The sequence below is a fragment of the Lepisosteus platostomus genome, chromosome 17 (assembly GCF_059453375.1).
Source record: "Lepisosteus platostomus isolate fLepPlt1 chromosome 17, fLepPlt1.hap1, whole genome shotgun sequence".
Lineage (NCBI taxonomy): Eukaryota > Metazoa > Chordata > Actinopteri > Semionotiformes > Lepisosteidae > Lepisosteus > Lepisosteus platostomus.
Genome location: NC_142627.1, coordinates 7,106,399 through 7,126,522, shown reverse-complemented (window position 1 = coordinate 7,126,522; position 20,124 = coordinate 7,106,399). Strand labels below are relative to the sequence as shown.

The 20,124-nt window shown below is 42.3% G+C and overlaps 1 protein-coding gene across 6 annotated transcripts in view; it reads left to right on the top strand.

Moving 5' to 3' along the window:
- The window catches only part of bcl2l11 (BCL2 like 11), a 30,489-nt gene that overhangs the window by 4,175 nt on the left and 6,190 nt on the right, over positions 1 to 20,124 (top strand). For 2 of the 6 annotated variants that reach the window (XR_015927925.1, XM_088610044.1), the window contains exon 3: positions 7,002 to 7,135. Coding sequence is in view for 3 of the 6 variants with exons in the window: in XM_088610044.1 (XP_088466170.1) it covers positions 7,002 to 7,135 (134 nt within the window). In the remaining 3 variants the exon portion in view is untranslated. Of the gene's footprint in view, positions 1 to 7,001; positions 7,136 to 17,788; positions 18,630 to 18,757; positions 18,926 to 19,940; positions 19,995 to 20,124 lie in introns of those variants that run through there. The other 4 variants (XR_015927926.1, XR_015927927.1, XM_088610046.1 and 1 more) reach the window with 4 other exon arrangements.

Sequence of the window (20,124 nt, the reverse complement as noted above, 5' to 3'; positions counted from 1 at the left end):
ATTGCGTCAGTGTTTTTTTTTAATTTGCCACCGTCTCTTCTTACAAGTCAAATGTCCTATGGTTGAGGAAGTAAACCACACCTTGTTCTGCACTGCTGAGATTAAAGAATATGCTCCACTAGGTCAGGACAATTAATCTAGAAGTGCTAGCAGTGGGACTCTAGTTTACTGCTAGAAGTTCAGATTTAAAGGTGTGGAATAGAAGCTTGTCTGCTGTAATTTGCAGACAGGTCTCGAGCATTCACGCATTCACGTTCTCCTTCTGTAAAAGTTTCTAAATCTCCCTTTTTTTTAAAGTTTGTACAGGTTAGAAGAGGTGCGCTGATCCATTTACAGTATGTTTGTTTTCTCAGTTAAATGACACTGATTCACATTTGTTTCTATTGGCCTCATCATGAGAGTGGCGTTCAGTTGACTCTGGGTGGTGTGCGTGTTACGTGTTAGACTGTGCGCCTACAGTATATTAAAACAATAAAGGACCCAGGTGTTCTGTGCAAATGGTGAGAACCGTGTGAAGATATTTCTAAATAGGCTTAAAACATACAGCCTTCCACTGTTTTGGAACTGAGCTCTTGATTCCTACATCAAATGTATTTTAATGGTCTGAAAGGCACTGGGATAGAGGTGTCGCAGTAATACTGTCCATGCTTTCTGATTTTGTCGACTGTCACTTTTCACCCTGACAGAGCACACAGATGGATAGGGTGCAGTGCAGGGAAAAAGGAGCTTGCTTCTCTCGCAGCATTGCTGAAGTGGATCGCTCTCCTGGATAGTGGGAGGGAGCTTTCTAGTAGAAGCTTCTCTTCATACAGCAGCTGGTAGGTAGGTAGGTTAGGTCCTCTTTTCAGGCCATAAGGGCCCATGGGGGGGGGATGGGGGGCGAGGGCCACCATTTTTCTCAACCATCTGACACTGGAGGTGGAGGTGATGTGGTCAAGCATCATGCTCCAGCTGGCCTATGACCCCCAGAAGGATTAACCCCCCTGTACTCATTTGGACTGCAGGCTGAGTGGACCTGGGAGCCATCTGGAAGGAACTAGAGCTACATCACTTGCCCCTACCTGGGATTGAACCCGGGACCCTCCGGTCAGGAGCCAGACACCCTTGCCGTCTGAGCTACCACAGCTCATAGAGCAGCTGAATTAGAGTAAAGAATTATGTTCATTAAACATCAGGTGAAGTGAAGGGAGGAAACGCTGAATGCCGGAGGTAGAATTTGAGGAAACCAGCAGACACTCTTTAGTGGGAGTCTTCATAGAATTGGTAGAAGTTGAGAACTCAGTTTGATATCTTTTCCAAAGATTGTTCTTGGACATGGCTAGTCCAGAGGGCAGGAAAATACCTGCTGGGCCAGCCTCACCGCTTCCCACAGCAACTTGATTTTTCCTCGGATGTTCCCATCCAATACCAACCCGCCCCAGCCCTGCTGAGCTTCAGATATCCGGCTCTGCTCTTAAGTGAGTGATGTATGCACGTTGCCACACACTCCATCTTGTCGAGATGTCATAAAATACCCAATGTAGATTCTTGTTTTTGGCTGCAGCCTCAGATTAATATCGGGTCTGAATAATCCCAGATAAAAAGTATTATTTTTGTACATTTAATTTCCTAAGCAAGGGGAGTCAGGTCTGTGCTGTTGGTGGCCCTTAAAAGACATAATCCTGTGACTAACAATAGCTTCCTGTAAACAGGCAAAAAAAAAAGCTCTTTTTTGACAATGAAATGCACACCAGGAAGTGTCTGTGTGCTCTCAGTCTTTAAGGGTTACGGCAGAAAGATTGGGATCTGTCTGTTGTGGATTATCTTTTAGGACTAAGACCTTTGACATCTTTAACAATGAGGAATGTGAAAAGATGCCTATCCCATGAATCCTTGTTGAAAGTTTTAATTTATTTCTTGTCTCGCAGGTATAACTGGTACAGTCTCACTTTCGTGTACCAGTGCAGTTATAGCCTGTAATCTACTGTACCTTTTTTAACAGTAGCGATGCCCTCTCGTGAATATTCTTAAGTAATGCTCTTCCTCTCTAGTGTACTGATAGCTAAAATATGATTCACCGAGTACCAGTGTGCAGTAATGAGGAATGACATGGCAATCTCTGCTCTCAGGCTGGGGGTGTTTGATGATCTTTAAGTGTCTGTAAACAAACAAGCAGCACAGTCTGGTTTCGGTGTGCTTTGTATTTCATTTACTGGCACAGATGCAGGACAAGTATCGGTATCTGTGTCAATACCAAACAGATCCCATATGTTGTTTTTTTGGGCTGATTCACCACTGAAGATTAAATATGGAGTTTAAAGACGGAGAATATAGTATTTGGCACCCTGAATACTTCTATAAATACTGATGATATAGAACATATTTTACTTACAGTGGACTCTACAAGATGTATTAAAGAGAATTTATTGGGAAGTCAGGTGATCAACCCATGTTCAATGAAGTAAATAAACTTTCTATCCAAATTGTTTTGTATTTTCCAGTTTCATTATGGTTAAATGCTGTGCTTTGAGGATATTTTTGTGTTCACTGAAAGTAAATGCAAAACCTTTGTTTTGAAGTTGGAGCAAGTGACTTAAAAGACAGGTTACAAAGTGAAGAGCTTCAGCCTCCAACATGCGGAGGATGCGTTTCAGGAAGCTTTGCGAAAACTATTTCAGTTTTCTCACAGATAAATCTCAAGTACTGAAAAGGAACACAGTTGTTTAATATCTTCAGCATGCGCAGTGCAGCTGGTCACTTTGGCGAGAGGGATTGGACAGTGTTCGGGACTCATGGACGCTTCAAAGTCCATGTGAGACTTAAGAAGGCTGGGAAAGGGGGCATTTGGAAGCCTGTTTTGTAGTGAGAATGGATCCCAGGATCTCAGCCAGCTATTTCTTGAATGAAGCTAGGGTTTGGATTCAATAACATGGCTTCCTAGCTTGTTCTGGACCCCACACTCCTATGGCTAAAGCACTAAAGAAATCCTGCTGCTTGAGCAGGGTACTCTGCCCAGATTGTCGCAGTTAAAAAGTCCAGCTGCATAAATGGGTGCAAATGCAAGTTGCTTTGGATGAAAAGCATCTGAGAAATTAGTAAGTGATGCAGCAGGAGCACACAGCCCCTTTTATTCCTGCTAGAGTGTTTTTTTTTCTCTTTTTTTTTTTTTTAGAAACAGGTCACTAATGATGTGAAAATCCACTGCCCAGAAAGTCATGAAGTCCCGTTCCCTGCTCTCTAGAGAATATGGGCTGTGGCTGCTCCTCATCAGGGCTCTGCAGTGTGCGACAGCGACAGAGCCTTGCGACATGACATCCAACAATAGAGAAGTCTGAAACGACCAGCATGGGAGCGAGCTCCCCCAGAACCAGCCCCGGCAAACGGGAGCGGATGTTTACTCCTGTGCAGCATAATAGAATTGATTCCGAGGACAGATTTGTTTTGTTACATTTCCTTTTATTGGCAGTCACTGTAGGAAAGCTGGACTGGAACTAGCAAGAGGAAAGCGCGGGCAGCAGTCAAAATAGAGACCTGGCCCTCTTGTGAACCTTAGACAGCTGTTTTTCTAAAACATCTTCACCACAGTTCCTTTTTTTTTTACTGTATGGGTTAGAAGATGAGGCCGGCTGATAACCGTTCCTGCCCCCTTCAGCCCGCACCTTGTCTCTGGAAAGGCAGGGAAACTCAATTTCAGTGATCAGCTGTAGCTCTCTGCTTCTCCGGTTAAAGGTCATTTTTGTCAGTGACGACTTTAAAAAAAAACCCATGATGCGACGTATTGTGTAGAGCATTTCTGGTATGTCTGGATCAGGTGGCACTGGGAGTTTCTGAGGGGGAATCGTAGGGCACTTGTTCCACTCCATTGTGTGAGTTTTAACGCGTGAGGAATGGAGGCTAGGGGTCTAAGCCAGCTGTTAACCTTAAAGAAGTCATCTTGTTTCCCACTTGCAGTTGTCTTTTTAGAGAGCGGAGAGTGAAATTTGTATAAAATTACTCACTTGCAATGTGAAAAGCGAAGCTGTGGTTTATCATACTGTATAGAGATGTAATGATTTCATATTTTGGGTGGACTGTTTATAGAAATACTGTACATTTTCTGTTTCGTTTTCTGTTTCATAAGCAGAGTTAGGTAGCTAAAGGTTAAACTGTAAGGTTGTGCTTCTTCAGCTGAGTACAGTTTCAAACAGGACTGCTCAGAAATTAGCCTTCAGGGTGTTTTCTAAGACGGAAGGTTGTGCAGATTTTATTAACGTCATTATGGCACCACCCATGTAAGTCTGATGTAACATTGCCTTATTCTGCTTAAAAGTAATTTTACTGCAGTATCTTAAAAGGGTTCGTTAAAGACGAGCTTTGTTTTGTAAGGGCCAGGGCTACTCATTGCTTTTACACAGGAAGTTTTGGTTTCAGGACGTTTTAATTGAACACAGTCTCTCTTGGTGGACATATAACACTGTAAAGACCAGGTTTGCCAGGAGTAAAAGCACATATAGTTTTGAGGCACCCAGGTCCATCGGTCCACCCTTGGAGCCATATCTGCTTAACGAGGAGAAGTTAAAGATGTGAGATTACTACATCTGAACTCTTTCAACGAGCTCTCAAATGAGCCATCAACATATCGGTAACAGTCACCACCAGTATGGTACTGTATATGAGTTTGTGAGTTTTAGAATCTCTTCTTGGTGGATTTCTGTATGGTCAATTATTTAATCAATAGTTTCATAGTGTTTTCTACACCTGATTATGCTTTACAGGGTGTGATTGAAGCAGTTTTGAGACATGACTTTGGTTGAGATAGAAACAATTGTCATCATCATCATCACGCCACTTTCAATAACGGCTTATTCAATTCAGGATACATAAGTTGTTTTTATTGTTTGTAGTACCATTATGTTAAGCAAGGAATTCTAACATTAATGAGCCACCACAGACGTGTGTGTTCTGGCCAATATGACATATTTCAAACAAGGCAGTTCTGAGGTCCACCATGCTGAGTTAGGGAAGAAGAAAACCGAATTTTTTAAATGTTAGATTTTATGTGTTGAAAGTCAGCTTATCCGTTTTCACTTCTGTGTAAAGTTTCTGTTTGAATTGTGGGCATACTGGAATTTCAGTGCTTAGAGTGAGCTTACAAAATCTTGTTTTACATGTTGACAGAACATCACACTGAGCTGTCAGTCACACAAAATGTCCACAAAAAGGTCAATGCTGTAACAAACTAACATCAGCTAATATGTTATACTGTATGTAGCTGGTTTGTGTGATCCCTTCTCTCATGAAGCTGCTTGTGAAGAACCATTGATCCACCAATCGGGGAAACTACTGTAGCAACATGACTGCATTGGTGCCTTCTGAAAGAACATGTTGCAATTCTGTTCTATGGGGTTGGGAATAAGTACAATCCAGAATATGCGCTGCACAGTACCTGGCAGAAGTCAAAATGAAAATAGTTGTGAAATAAGCTTACAAAGCTGCCCACTTTCACTAGCTGAATAAACATTTCTGAGTGTGGTGTCTCGTGCAATCCAGGCTACAAGGAAGAAAAAAGGAAATGGGAGGTAATATTATTGATTTGTTTAGCCGAGGCTATGATCCAGGGCAGTATGTATTCAAAACAATCACTGAACGGTGTCAAAAAATGTCTTAACGGCAAACAGTTCAAATGGTCTAACAAAATGCGTATTAGCGCACCAGATACACTTAAGTTGTACAGCAGTAAGGCCAAGGCAGAGGAGGGGCTGTGGGATCTACAGGTGCAGTCCGTTCTGTCTCATGGTGACCCAGGCTGGCTGTTGTGATGTGCCTGAATATCGAGCTCCACCACAGATGGGAACCCAGTTTGCTGCTTTTCAAATCGTGTGTCCTGATAGGCCTGAGCCTTTTTTTTTATTTTAACACGCACGTGTTGGAATTGCCAAAGAGAGCCCTTTTCTGAAAAGCCTGGGCTCCATTTCAATACGAGCCACTTAACCCCGGTGTTAATTTCCTGAATTACAGGGCCGGTGCATGATAGGGTACTGGTGTCCAGAGAGAGGGTCTGCAGAGCCTCAGCTGAGTAATTCAAGAAGCTGCATGCCTCTGCCCTTCTGGCACCTGCTGGAGTTACGACTGCTAATTTGTCTTCTTTTAGTCTCAAAGCACACAAAGGAAATAAAAAATGGGCTGTACGACCACTGATGTCATGGGATGTGAGAAACAATAAATCGGTTCTGGCATGACTCAGCACTCGAGCAAAGCAAGTGCATTCTAGCAAGTCTCTTGTCGTACAGTCTGGTGCAAATGCCGGTGGTTCCTGACCTCAAGAGTTTCTGTGCACTTCAGAAAAATGCTCTTTTTAGTAGCAGCTTTCTGCTGCTTCAAAACATTTCTGAAGAAGAACTTCAAGGTGGCTAGCACTTTTAAACGAAGGGCATGTTCAAGAAAGTAGTTAACACTTCATGTTGGTAATGGATCCAGAATCCTGACCTTTTTCTTTAAACAGAAATTGGGCTATAGGCTTATTTGACAAGTATTTTTAAGTTTCAAGGACCGCACAAAACTGGTTTTCCTCACTGGACAAACTGCCCTGCGTTGGCAAACTCTTCCCAATTAACTTTTTTTTCTGGATGTATCGTGTAAGAGTTCAAGATGTCAATAAAAAAAGCGCACATTTTGAAAGATCAAAGGTGGGGACAGTATCGTTCGCTCTTTTTCGTTCTTACCCAGCAAAGTAAACCAAGGGTATCGCTGAACAGATAACCATCTCCTGTTGAAAAGCATACAGAAGATATTTAACGAGGAAGTTGGCTCTAGCAGAAACGCAGCTCAGCATGTCCTCCTTTTTCTAGGAAAGCTGAACATCCTGAGTTTACTGAACCAACCTGAACTTGCGCCATACACACCGGCGAAGAGATGTTTCCTCTTTCAAATCACACATGAGATTTCAAAGAAATAAAGCTTCAGCGAATTTTGCCGCATCACCTGAAAGGTGAAGGCCATTTCCCGCTGTGTAAACCTGACATTTATCTGTGCTTCGTTCGCAGACATGCCACAATCCCCCCACAGGCCCTATAGACCTCGGTCGCTATCGATGCCCGCCGATATGCGGCCGGAGGTCTGGGTTGCTCAGGAGCTGCGGCGCATCGGCGATGAGTTCAACAGTTTGTATTTGGAAAGGGTGAGTGTCGCCACGCCGTTTTAAGAAGGAATCTTCCAGTGTTCATTTCGTTGCGCCACCCCCCCCCCCATTTTCTCTTCAGCTTGCTTACAGAAATCGGCTGCTCACACGTCACAGGATGAAAATTGCCCAGCTCTGCTCGTTTTGTTTTCTTTTTCCCCCTACTGATGCTCCAGAATGCCACAAGGCTTACAAAAGAGGCATCTGCCCAGTTCTGCAGGCTTTGGTTGCGTTTGCCTCCACTACCACTCTGAAGTCACGGCAGGCTTGAGGAAGTGCTCAGACAGGAAGTTGCGAATATACAACAGATGATTCAGGTTTCCTGATTTATACGTTTATTTCTTTTTCGCAGTTTGTAATTCTGCGTGTTTCGTCAGACAGTTTCCACAAAGCACTTTAGAAACTTACAAGGGGAAAAGGATTAGGAAGCAGATTACCTCGAAGCACACATTAGACCTTATGCCCTGCTTTGAACAATTTAAGATCTTGCTTCCCTTTTCCATTTTTCTTTTTAATACCACAAACAGTCTCGACTTGTTGACGTTCTAAACATACTGATCTCTCCAGTCCTTCATGGCTGCTTTCGTTTGTTTCACTACAACACTGCTCTCGGCACCAGTATCCCTCAGGTGAAGTTATCTCTTAGGAATATGATCACATGGAAGGTCTGGAGTGCCTTTCTTTAGGTGATGTCTGTACAGGCTGTGGAGCAGTGGTCTGAGCTACAGTTAACAAGCAAGATCAAGCAGTGTTACATTAGATTTATGTGGGGATTGCTACAGTAATCTGGAAACCAAATCTGCACAAGCATCAGTCTCGCGAATTACCCTGTCTGCAGGCCCATTCCTGAGCATTCCTGTCTGAAACTGTATTGCATTATAGACGCACAGTCCTCCAGTTTAACTGTTGGCTACACGTTTGTGCTTATGGATTGGGAAACGAAAAATGTACGCCATTACTATAAACCGTCCACCCTACATATGAAATCATTACCCTTCTATAGAGTTCTCAGCACATGTTCTTCACACCGCCCGTCACGTGCTTGGTTGAGTTGGCTAAATTGAATTGTCCATACCACAGTGCAGAGAGCTGGTGTCTTTCTACCATTTGGGTAACCAACACTGTTCAAGGAAGTCGAGCATGACAGTACAACAGTTCAGGGCTGGCTGATGTTAGCAGATATGAGTTTTTCTTTTCTAATTTTTAAGGCCAGACAGAGTGGGCTCACCCCTCCTCAGATCCCTTCTGTGCACTTAGAATGGAATGAACCTTTTTATGTATTTTGGGAATGTGCATATCTGGATAAGTTTGGCAGACTATTCCTTCTGCTTTTCCCTCATGCTAAGCAAGGATTCTCATTGCTCTCGTCCAGTAGTCTTGCTGAATGAAAACTCAGTTCTTTGTCTCTTGTAGCAGCAGAAATGGTTCTGGATAGCTGATCTCATTTATGGCTAAAGTTACTAATTACCAGTTTATTTGTCTGCCTCCTTTATCCAAAGTCACTTATATGAACACAGCTGTGTATTCTGCTGGAGCAGTTTGACGGATGTTGTTGAAGGCTACAGCAGTGTCTCACCTGGGTTTGAACCCACGACCCTTCAGTTACAACTCCAGAACCTCGACCAATGTTCCGCGCTACTACCGAAAAGATGTTGGCATGCGGGGAGCCTCCAGATGCCCAGTTGTGTCAGGACACTTCTTGGTTTTTTTTTAACATTTAAAATGTCCTCATTTGGCTCAGCAGGAAGCAAGTCTTTATTGAGACTAACGGGAGTAATGAGAAATGTGTAAGAACTGGACTTTGTGAGGTTTCTGTTTTTTTAGGTTTCGGTAAAGGTGTTTCTGTACTGGCGTTAACATTCTTGTTGTAACAATGTTTCATTCTTCCCACGAAACGTGGCTTTACGTTACACTTAGCTGTCATATGAAATGGAGGCCATTTGTATGGGTTTTGGCGCAGAGCTTTGAGAAACCGAGTCTCTGCCTGCCTGCCTTGCTCTTTTCAAAGGTATTTTCGTCATAAACTCATTGAAAAAGCTGTGCCGAGCCGAGCTGCGCTGAGACTTCTTGCATCCCTGCAGCAGGGGCTCTCAGAGTGCCAGAGGGGGGCAGTGAGAGTACTGTATGAAATCCGGCTCCTCATGCAGTCACGGCCTTGTTTCACAGCCTTGTTTCTGTCACAGCCTGACTTTATTTTAGTGGTCTTGGAGAAATTCAGAGGGCCTATCGCCTCTGTTGACCAGGGAAGGGGGGGGGGGTGTTAGGGTCCATTCTTGACTAGTTTAAAATCAATAAATTGTTTTGCCAAAAATGTATTTAGGCAGGGAGTTGGGGAAAAAGGTCAGCAGCGTGTGCTTCTCAGATTAAAGCTGCTCATCAGATGGAAAGTGTTTAACCAGGGATAGATGTGTAATCTAGTTGTGCCTTGAACCTTTGCCCAGTGACAATATTGTCTTGGTTTTTGTAGCCATTGTTCTAGTGTCTTCGATGTCAAGGCAGTGATTGACAGTTTATACTGCGCTTGACTGAGAATTTAGTCTTTCATTCCCAAGAAATGCAAAGAGTCTGTTCCTGCCCCCCTTCTGTTTTTCTTTCATGGTCTGTCCTTTTCTTTGCAGCAGGTTGTTGGAGACCCTCAAACAGACCTTGAGGTAACGAAGTGGGGTGGGATGGGAGACGATGTGTCATAAAACATTTATTAGCATCTGTACAAAAGCTGTGATTTTCATTAAGAGGCGATGCATGCACCATGCTTCGCCTTCACAGCTGCAAAGCTCCCCGTTTGCGAACAGCGCTAATAAACGTAAGATAAGATTTATTTTGTTCCTCTAAGGACAGCTGTTACGAAGCCCAATTGAAATGAGAAAGTAAAGTCTTCAGTTGCGTCCCATACACTCAACTGTTCTTTCAGTACCCAAGACAGGACTGATGTCTGTATCTCGCTTTGATAACATGCTGTTAATAACTGCACTTGTTTGTTGACATACTTTACTGCTCACAAGAAGTTAATGTAATGGTCATGTTAACTAAGCACAAAGAGTTCATCTGCTTGTCTTTTTAGTAGAAGTTATTTTCGCGAACTTGTGGCTTTTTTTATCCTGTTTAGAGGACTTGCTAACCATTTTGCAGTTCGCCAGTGAAGACGAGCTTTAGATGGAACATCTTAGCTTTAGATGAGGTTTTTGAAGTTCCGCTTGAGTCATTTCAGTTTAATAGGACTTTGCTACAATATTAGTATAACATAAAATGAAGAAAAAGCTTACAATACATTAAATAGTGTTGCATTGTCTCAGTGGTGTTCCACTGTACATCTGGTCCAAGCCTGCCTGGTACATCTCGGATGTCTATGCACTTCTCTATGTGAGCTTTAGGTGTCATTGTCCTCGGTGAGCTTGGAGAATTACTTCAAGAGAGCTGCTGGCACAGAGTGACAATTTGCATCTTTCAAGAAATATACGTGGTCATTAATTGTATTGGATTGGGCCACTTTGGGTTTCAGCTTAGACCTGTAATTGTTTCTTTCACTTTTCAATTGTTACTTTCAGTCAAACCTTTTCGTTTAGGATTGAATATTCCTGCCATTATTGAGCCTGCTCTTCTCTGTCAGACCAAGACTAATCCAGAAATGTAGAGATTTCAGGTTTACTGTCCGCCATGAGGCTGGGATCCAAGGATTCCCATTGTTCGAGTCATCAGATAGGGCTCGCAGTTCAAGACCTGCCAGACAGAGAGGCCCTAAAGACTGCCAGGTCCTTCTTCCCGTTTTGTTCCAAGAAATCTTAGTTCTCCTGCTGTTCTTTTTTCCACCACCAATAAAATGCTTGAACAAGCTTAAAAGTATGTGTTACCTCGCTGTTTTTGCAGGTTTGAGTTTGTCTCTTTTTCTTGCTGTTGACACTGCCTATGTGACTGAGTAAGTAGCTAAAATGAGACCTACTACCGATTTCTTGGACCTTTACTAAAATCTAGTTCTCTGCTCTTTGTCTGTGTAACTGACTCCCACAAAACTAGTCTTGTTCCTGTAAGCTGAAAAGACTTCTGCTGTCACACCTGAACCTCTTTGTATTAACCATTGCCATCCTATTTTAAGTTTACTTTTACTTACAGAAACATACCCCAGGTGTTCCACAAGGGTCTGTGATGGGTCCTTTCTTATTGGTGCCTCTCGGTCAGTTCATTTGCCATCATGGACTCGCATTTCACTGCTGTGCCAAAAACACTGCAGTTTATTTGTAGACCAAATCCAGTACTACACAAGAGGGCATCTTTATTCCACCTGTGTCACTACTTGGTTACTACCCTTGCTCAACCTGCTTGATGCTGAAATAGCGGTATTTAATTAGGAATAGAGTACTTTAAGACCTTCATTTCTAAATAGGTTTCTATGCTTGCAGAATTATGTGATCCATGCACTATCCTATAATCTGTAAACTACACTGGCTCCCAGTGGATTCTAAGGTTCTTGTAACTGAAGGGCCTTAAAGCCACATTGTCTTCAGGACTTTTTGCATGCGTGTACTCCATCTCTTTACCCAGAACTACTATTCTACTGATTCTGGTCTTAATTCTGTTGAACAGGCTTCTCATAGCAGCCCTCTCATGTAACGCACCACACGTGTGGGACTCTTGTCTATATCCATGAAAGCGCCTGTGATTGTGGACAGAGTTTAGTTGTTAATTGTTCTTACTCTTGATTTCATTGTGTTGCGTAACTGGACTTTGGTTTGCTCTTGTTGTGTATTGTGTTTGCATACACAACAAGTTTTTAAGTTCTTGAAAAACTCTCATGATTCAATATGTATTATTTGAAGTATGTTGTTCTGCTTCCACAGTTATCAATTAAATTTTGTGAGATATTCTAATCAATTGTAAAAAAAAACCGCAGGCTATTGGGGAACAATACTGTGTTCATCAGGTTTACAATTTTCATGAGATAGTGTATAGCTGTCTTAAATTAGTATGGTGTGTGCTTTAAATACAATGTAGGCAACTTTCTTTAGGCTTTAAAACATTTGAGAAGTTTGTTTCATTTGCTTTTGGATTAGCAAACAGCTCTGTTACTGTCGTGAACCGGGTCTGGCCCTCTTCTTTCGGAATGTCACTGTCTGTTTTGTTTTGTTTTTTTTTGCCCTCCCTGGAGATTTTTTTTTGTCAAAACTGAGAACGTTTTGTTGCCAGTGGCTTCTTGGCAGACTGAATAGCAGGAAGTATTCCCACCAACAATAGGTGAGATGGTGACTCAGCTCGGCGGAGACGCAGGTCGAGGCGGGCGGGTGGAGATCTGTGCTCAGGCACAGCACTGTAGACTGTCAGGTGATGCATGTATACAGGCACGGGATCAGAACGTGTTCCCTTGAGGGAATGCTACTGTATGTGCATCTGAAAGTGTACCTCTGGGCAGGGCTGGAATTCAGGTTGTGGCTTTTAACAGAGTGGGCTGTGGTCACTGAGGTGACTGTTCCATTAGGCAAACCTTCCCATCATGCCTTCAGACACAGGGGTTTAGAACATCATCCATTTATTTGGTACACAAAGCAGTTTCAGCATGTGATACTAGCGGATTGCACCAAGACATGCAAATGTGCAGTCACACTGTGGGCACTCAGTCAACAGCTTAGAGTGCTGCCCGGGCAAAGTTATTTTTATATTTTCTGTCACGGAAACTTGTCACGTAACCAGTATATGCCTAATCATAATGATTGCCGGCTCCTCTTCAAAACTGAGTAGTCAGAATTTAACAATATTACACCCGGATCAAAGCGTAAAAAAGTTTCCTCACTTAAAATGTCAAGATCATATCCAGTATTCACTAAGTCATGACAGATCCCTTTCCTGATTTCTTATCATCTAGCGACTGCAACTTCTTATAACAATGGACAGTCCAAGGCTTTGAAGGAGATGTTGTCTCATCCTGTTGAATATTTTCTAAAGGCTCAGAATCTGTAACTTGTTATACAGTAGTTCACATAAGCTACGATACTTGTAAGAAAATGTTTTTCTTTCAAATTCACTATGACTTGCTATAGTGATGTGCTCTTAACTTCAAAGCTCGACTGTGATGAACTGTTGTCTGGAGGTACTTAATGTTAGTTTTCTTTTTTGATGTGGTTACTTTTGTATCTCATTTTGTCCAGGCTAGAGACGTGATGACTAACATTTCGTGTGCCCTCCACCATTATTGAGTATCCTACTGGGCTGGTTGATGATTGAAGTATGCACTTTTCACCTGCTTGTGTGGCAGGTAAATCGTACAGCGCTGTAAGGGAACAGGCAGTACACCTTCTGCTAGTTTATGAATCGGCATTTTCACAGAAGGGAGAGGAAAAAGAAATGTGAACAATGGCTACAGATTGTATAAGAGATCTTTTTGTCATAAAAGAAAATGCAATTTATTGAAAATGTATTGAAATTTATAGAAAAAATGAAAATATCAAGCAGCTTAGAAACTGGTTTTCAGGTTCAGGCACAAAGAGAAGTCTAAGTATGTTTTGGTTACTGAGGATACATCCATAATGCTTGCTTCATGAGCCTCAATGAGCAGCAGAGGCAAAAGATGCTGCCCAGGGCCTGTATTTCACAAGATACTGACGTAACTGCAGCTCAGTCCCATTCTGCTTTGCTGGCCAGATCGCCAGCAATATTCTTTTGCAAAACCAAAAATGGGTTATTGTCCTTATCAGAGAAAATGATGAAAATCGTGGTTTTGGCTCCTAAAATTAGCAATGCATTGCTTCTTCTGAAGGGTTTCTTCTCTGTGTGATAGGGCTTGCTAATATTTTGTCCAATGGCTGTTGTGTGTACAGATATTAGACATATCAACACACGATACGTATAAGATTATACAGAACAATGAGTGCTCAGGTTTTGCTTAAAATAAGCACTGCTGAAGCCTACTGCTTGAACTGCAGAAACAATGATGCCAAAACACCCTCCTCTTTTCTTCTTGTTGACAAATGACCACCTTCCCAGACACAGTCATGACAGTGGTCAAGAAATAATTGTGAAATTCTGACAAAGGTCAGCACAAGGGATTCAACTAGCCTAGGAGGGAAAGGTTAGGTTTTGTGTGGTACTGGACCTCAGCATTTTAAGGTTTGCTGAATCCCAATTAAACACCAGATCGGTCTCGTTTACACTCATCCAGGCGCTGCTGTAAAGAGACAGGGGTACAAATATTTGGTGTCGAGGATTTTTTCTCCAGTATGGCAAGTAGACTCTGCATGCTACTACAAGCCTTAATTATGAACAGTGGTTAAAGTGTTATCTGGGCACATAATTCGGCTTAAAGCTGATTAAATGAACACATCCCAGTTATACGATGTGTTATTTTGAAATGAAAGACAGCTACTGTACTTAAAAAAAAAGAGAGAGAGAAGAAAACCTGGGAATTAATTAGAAGGGGACTTCATTTCCAGCCACTAGGACAGCAGAAAGAAATGAAATACCCTGCAACAGCTTTGTCCGGGTTTAATGACTGTTTGGAAGCTAAGCCGAGCCGCTCCACCCTGTAGTAAACAAACACACACAAGGGCTTCCTGGCTTTTTTTCTCCCTCTTAAGAAGTAAAAAATAAAGAGCGCAGCAGTGAATCATTTTGCAGTCGTGCCTCGCAGCAGAGTCTGTAACGAGCCCAGCAGTCTGGCCTGAAGGATACGGTCATGGTGAAGAGCGGAGCACAAGCACATTTAATAACATGTGTCCCTTTACTTCTCCACCGAGAAGGTTCATATTAGAAGCAATTAGGGGTTGCATCATAAACCACAAGCCTTTGCACTACTTTGTGTTTCTCACAGCTGAGCTTAATTGTTAACCTTTTGCTTGGCACTTTGATTTAGCTTGCTCTCTGTCCTGGGGTGCGGAACCTATAGTGCAGTTACAGAGATGTTGGTGCCATGTTGCTGTGTGCTCAAAATCAAAAGCAGATGCAGGGAAACTAAAATAGTTTGCCGCTGTCAGGAGCTGATGCCTGCATAGCGCTGTATGCGAACTGGAACAATTCTGTCCTGTGGGTATAGGAGATCAGCGGTCATGGTAGAAATGTTAAATATTAAAACTTGTTGTTTTTTTTGAGCAAGTAGGTTGTGACTTAAAAATGAAGCGATGAGTGTGGGATACCCGTGTAATCTAAAGATGTCCGCTCTCTGTGTTGTGGGAAAAGACAAATATTGAGTGTTTTGGGATTTATCAAGCAAACCGATCCATGAAGATGTAGGCTGTTAGCTGTTCGGTTGATTTACAACACTTGAGAGGGTCTTTCTAAATAGATGAGCTCCTGTTTGAAAGAAAAATCACATTTGTGGAAACAAAAACAGTAAGGCAATGCGCTAAAAAAAAGATATGTTGAACTATGTACATTGCTCACAGTGTTTTTGTAAAACTAATCGTAATACCTTTGTATAAAACAGCAGCCTACTGGTTGCTATTGCATAATTTAATGTATCAAATACTTTGCAGACATAGCAGCCATTGTTGTTGTAAATATTGTAAAGAGCTCTTTTGCCCTTTAGATTTTCACAAAAGTGTTTAAAGAGAGTAATTAAATATAAAAACAAAACAACAACTCCAGTTTCTTAAAGACTTTCTCACAATAGACTGTATTATCCAAACAGAGGAATACACTATTTTAAAGTAATAATAGTAGTAAAGGGGTTTTATCTCTAGTGGAATTGCATCAAGTCCAAGATACTTTGTGTCAAAGATTTATCTTGGGAGTTTTTATGGGGGGAAAAGCCTCCTACAGCTCTAAATGAGCTTCAGACAGCTAAACAGAAACCTCTATTGCTAGATGATTAGCAAGACTTGTCAGTCTTGGCAGAACAGCACATATAACGAGATACAAGGTGCAGATGTGGATCACTTTGCCCAGACTCTCTTGTGTATCATTCAAGCAAGATTGGTATTTTTTGAAGGGGTCACTTGACAATTTGACCTCATTTGACCGTGTGTAAGGCACACAGCACCTTGTCCAGACAGCAGTGAATTCTGCTACACCCAAATGTCAGCATTCCTTTGCAGGAACATTCAGCGCTACTGGGTGTCGCGTAGATTAGTTCACCCAGACGAACCCTGTTACAGCAAGAAGGGGGTCGTCTTATGTGCAGGACACCAGTCGCCACAATCCCATTGTGGGGAGTCTGACTGCCTACTCGGAAAGTCAGGAGGTAAAGATAGAACTAGTATATTCTTTTTAACTAAAAGGCTTATGCTGTTTCCTCAATGAGTCGGTCTTCATTAAACAGACTTAAACAGCCAAATCATTGTGGTGTGTTTACGAAACCACCATGGAAACCATTCCTCATCCTGCCTGGGACATGTCAGTGGTGGGTCCTGTGGAAATGTAATAAATTTGCTTTAAGCACATCTTTTTAAAATAAGAAGTCACAAGCCACTTATTCTTTTTACTACGTCGTACCTCCTTCCGAATGGGCCACAAGAGGGGGGCCCTTTTACTAAAACCCAGAGCTCCTGCAGCTGGTTTCCCTCATTTTGAGATTGGAGTATTTTGTTTCTGGGAGGGTGAGTGAGCTACTGAGGTCTGCAAGAGGAATGGAGCACAGGCCTCAAACAGACCATTTCAGGCTAGGCCTGTTAGCAAAACTGTGGTTTTTAATGATCTCATTATAGGCATTTAGAGTGTTTATGTGTAATGAGATTTGGTTTAAACTGGGGGATATTTGAATTGAAGCCCGATGGAGAGCAGTTGGTCCAACAAGTGAATCTGCTGGCGTTTGTTGCCAAAGGCGTCAATCCAGCTGCAGGGGGAAGCCGGGTTTTCCTGGTGTTGGACTGATGGGCAGAGACTTTCCTGTACTGGTTCTCTGTTGGGTTTATGGTTGGATACCCTCTCATTTCACTCCTCTGCTCTCTGTGTCACCGCTTGGCTGACTTAATAGTTAGAGCTGGCTCCACTGTGCTGCGTATGATCTGTGAGAAGTGCACAGCGTGCACCTGCACTGTGGGAGGACAGATCACTTCTCTGGTATGGAGCTGCGCAGTGCTGATACACAAGAGTTCTTGGCCATCGTGGCCCTTGCAGAGATTTCAGTAGTACCTGTGTACTTCTCTGCAGACAGATGCAGCTTTTCTTTTACTTTATAAGACCTAAACACAATTGTGCATTTAAATGCAAATGGAGATCAACTCTCCATTTTTATCAATCTACTGTAACTTTAATATGCGCAGACACAAATATAATATATGCACCTGTTGATTTTTTTTAAATCCATTCATTGGCTTAGATTCATTCAGGGGCTGAAATTGGTTCTTCAGACCCATTAAAAGAAAAGGGATGGTGGTGGTGAATTGCTAGGCAGTAGTTGCAGATGCTTTTTAATTTTAGAAGCTAATGTACTTTTCAAGCTTAACTGCATTTCCTACACACCTGTTTCCCCAGACTGAAAGGGCCATCGGTCCCTGGATTGTTTCTGTGGGTCTTGGCATACATGTTATTGAATAAAAATAAAAAAGATTCCATTGTAACTTGAGTTTACAGACACTATGCAAAAAAAAAATTAAAAAGAGCCTTTCATATAATTGGTACAAGAAACTGCAGCCATAACGTCTGGCAAGCAGTTCTGTTTCTTACTGTTTATATTCCGTGTGATATTCTCTGCTGTTCATTTCTATATTGTCTTGCGTTCTCTGTGCTGTTCAGGCCGATACAGGTGGGGTGAGAAAAGACAATGGACTCATACAGCTCTCGGAAGCCCATTACTAAACCAGTGTGAGTTATCATTGTTACACTTTTGAGCCTGACAACCCCACTCCCCTACAGTGAACCAGTCAACAAAAAGTTTTGATGTTAACATGACAAAAAAAAAAACACACAGAATCACAGAAAAACAATGAGCAGCAAGTAAACTCTGTAAAAGGGAACTGTGGGTGAAATGAGCTGTCTCCACAGGATTAAGAACCAGAGCTTTGTAACAATCAACTGTGTTTGTGTTCCTTTGTCATGAAAAGCACTGTGTGTAGTCGAAAATGAAGTCTGAGTCATGCTCTATATAATTAGTGCACATCCCATTGTCTTAACATTGTTCTCCAAACTCAAATGCATCACTAATCTAAGTTAAAGTCACAGAGGTTGTTTAAGGACATAATCTGTACTTGTATGCCATGCTTCTGATGCTCTTGAAACCTGCTGGATGTCAGCCCTCAGTTTATCTCTCATTCACTGAGATGTTTTGGAACAGTGCTTTGAAAGAGAAATAGTCGGGGCCTATATTTATAGGTATGACTTGGTAAAATGATGTCTTAAGACATGCTTGACTCGAAAGCTTAAGCTTAGCAATTAGGCTACCCTTAATATAATTTTTTTTTCTTGAGCGGCATGCTGCGTATTTTCATTACAATAACTGAAAACAAACGTTTAATTCTTGATGTAAAAAAAATAGCCCAGTTTGTTTTATTTTTTTTTCTGTGGCGCTGTCGTGTAAGGCTGAAAGGGCTGTTGTGTGGTTTCTGTATTTAACTAATTATATAAATTCAATAAAATAGTTAAATATAGAGATGTTTTCCTCCACGACAGAAAAGAATGGCCGTACATATCTACTGAAATGAAGGTAGAAATCGAAGGCTGTGGTTAAGGCTGCATTAACCTTTTGTTTTTGTTGTTTCTGAACAGGAATTGCTTTCATGGCGCGTATTTTCTCACATGCTGCTCTAGAGAACCCAAGAGGGAAATGCCCAGACCTTATCACAATCGCATTATGTCAAACAAGTGAACTCGAGCCAGCTCATGCGGCCAAAAACGACACCTGTTTTTCGCCTCCTCCCTGCCAAGTCAGGAGAGGTAATTGTCTGTGTGCGGTGCCCTTCTCGACCTTCCTCGGCCCAGGGAAAGGCGAAATCGCCTCAGTTTGGAAAGAATGGCTTTCCCGCTTGTGCTAAACTTATCAAATATCAGCCTCGACCCCCCCCTCGGAGCCAAACAATAGAAAGTAGGCCTTTCAGTCCAGCAGCGCTGCCAGACGTTTCTGACCCCGGTTGTCACCTCCCTTTCAATTCCATTTCCTAAACCACCCGGCTTCAACAACAGTCCCAGCAGTTAACATGCACAGGGCTCTGTCTTCAGCACCACTCCTCTGCTAATTGATATCTGGACCCTCACCATTCTGCCCTGCTTGTAGAGACATGTTGCTTTCTTCCTGAGATTAACAAGCCGAGCCCGTGATCTGGCCTTGGCACACAGCGGCTTGTGTGTCAGTCCATGTGTGTTAGAGTGCAGACCAAAGCTCGGTGCCCTTTGATCTCCCACAATGGGATTCTCAATGGCAGTAGTACATTGAAAACTAAAAGCGGGTGGGGGTGGGGGGGAGCATGTTAAGCATTTTACACAAAGGGTGGTGGTAGTATGGAACAAGTTATCGAGCCGTGTTGTTGAAGCTGATACCCTGGCTTCATTGAGAAAGCAGCTCAATGAGATTGTTGGAATGTGACTAACAAACTGGTTAAATAGGCCAAAGGCTTCCTCTTGTGTGTTCCCTTTCATATGTTCTTATGGGTATCACAAGCTGAGTTTCTTTTTTTTAAAGAAGCTATATTCACAAAATAATTTGTTACTGTTTTTGTGTTTAAAATACTTGCACACTGAAGCGGGTTGATCTTGAAATTACACCGGTCAGCTTCTGTCTCCGTTTTCTCTTTGTTTCCTGAATGTTTCCGTGATTAAGCTGCATGAGTTTGCCGATGGCGAATCTGTGTATGTGTGCGAAGGAACGTTGTTGTTTTTTTTTCTCACCCCCACTGTTTCTTGTTTGACTGTAGCTATTAGATGTTCTTTAATCTGTCATGTTTTACCTGTGCAGTTTTCCAAATCTCAGTTTTGGAAGGCATTGATGTGGTGACCAGAACTGTAATGAGTAAGTTCACCGTCAGTTACATACTTAACCAAACCTGCAGAGGTGCTGGAACAAAGCAGGGTGGAGAAAACCTTACCTCCTGCATTTGTTGTGTATGTGGAAAAAGTGGGACAAGCACCTTATCCTTTGC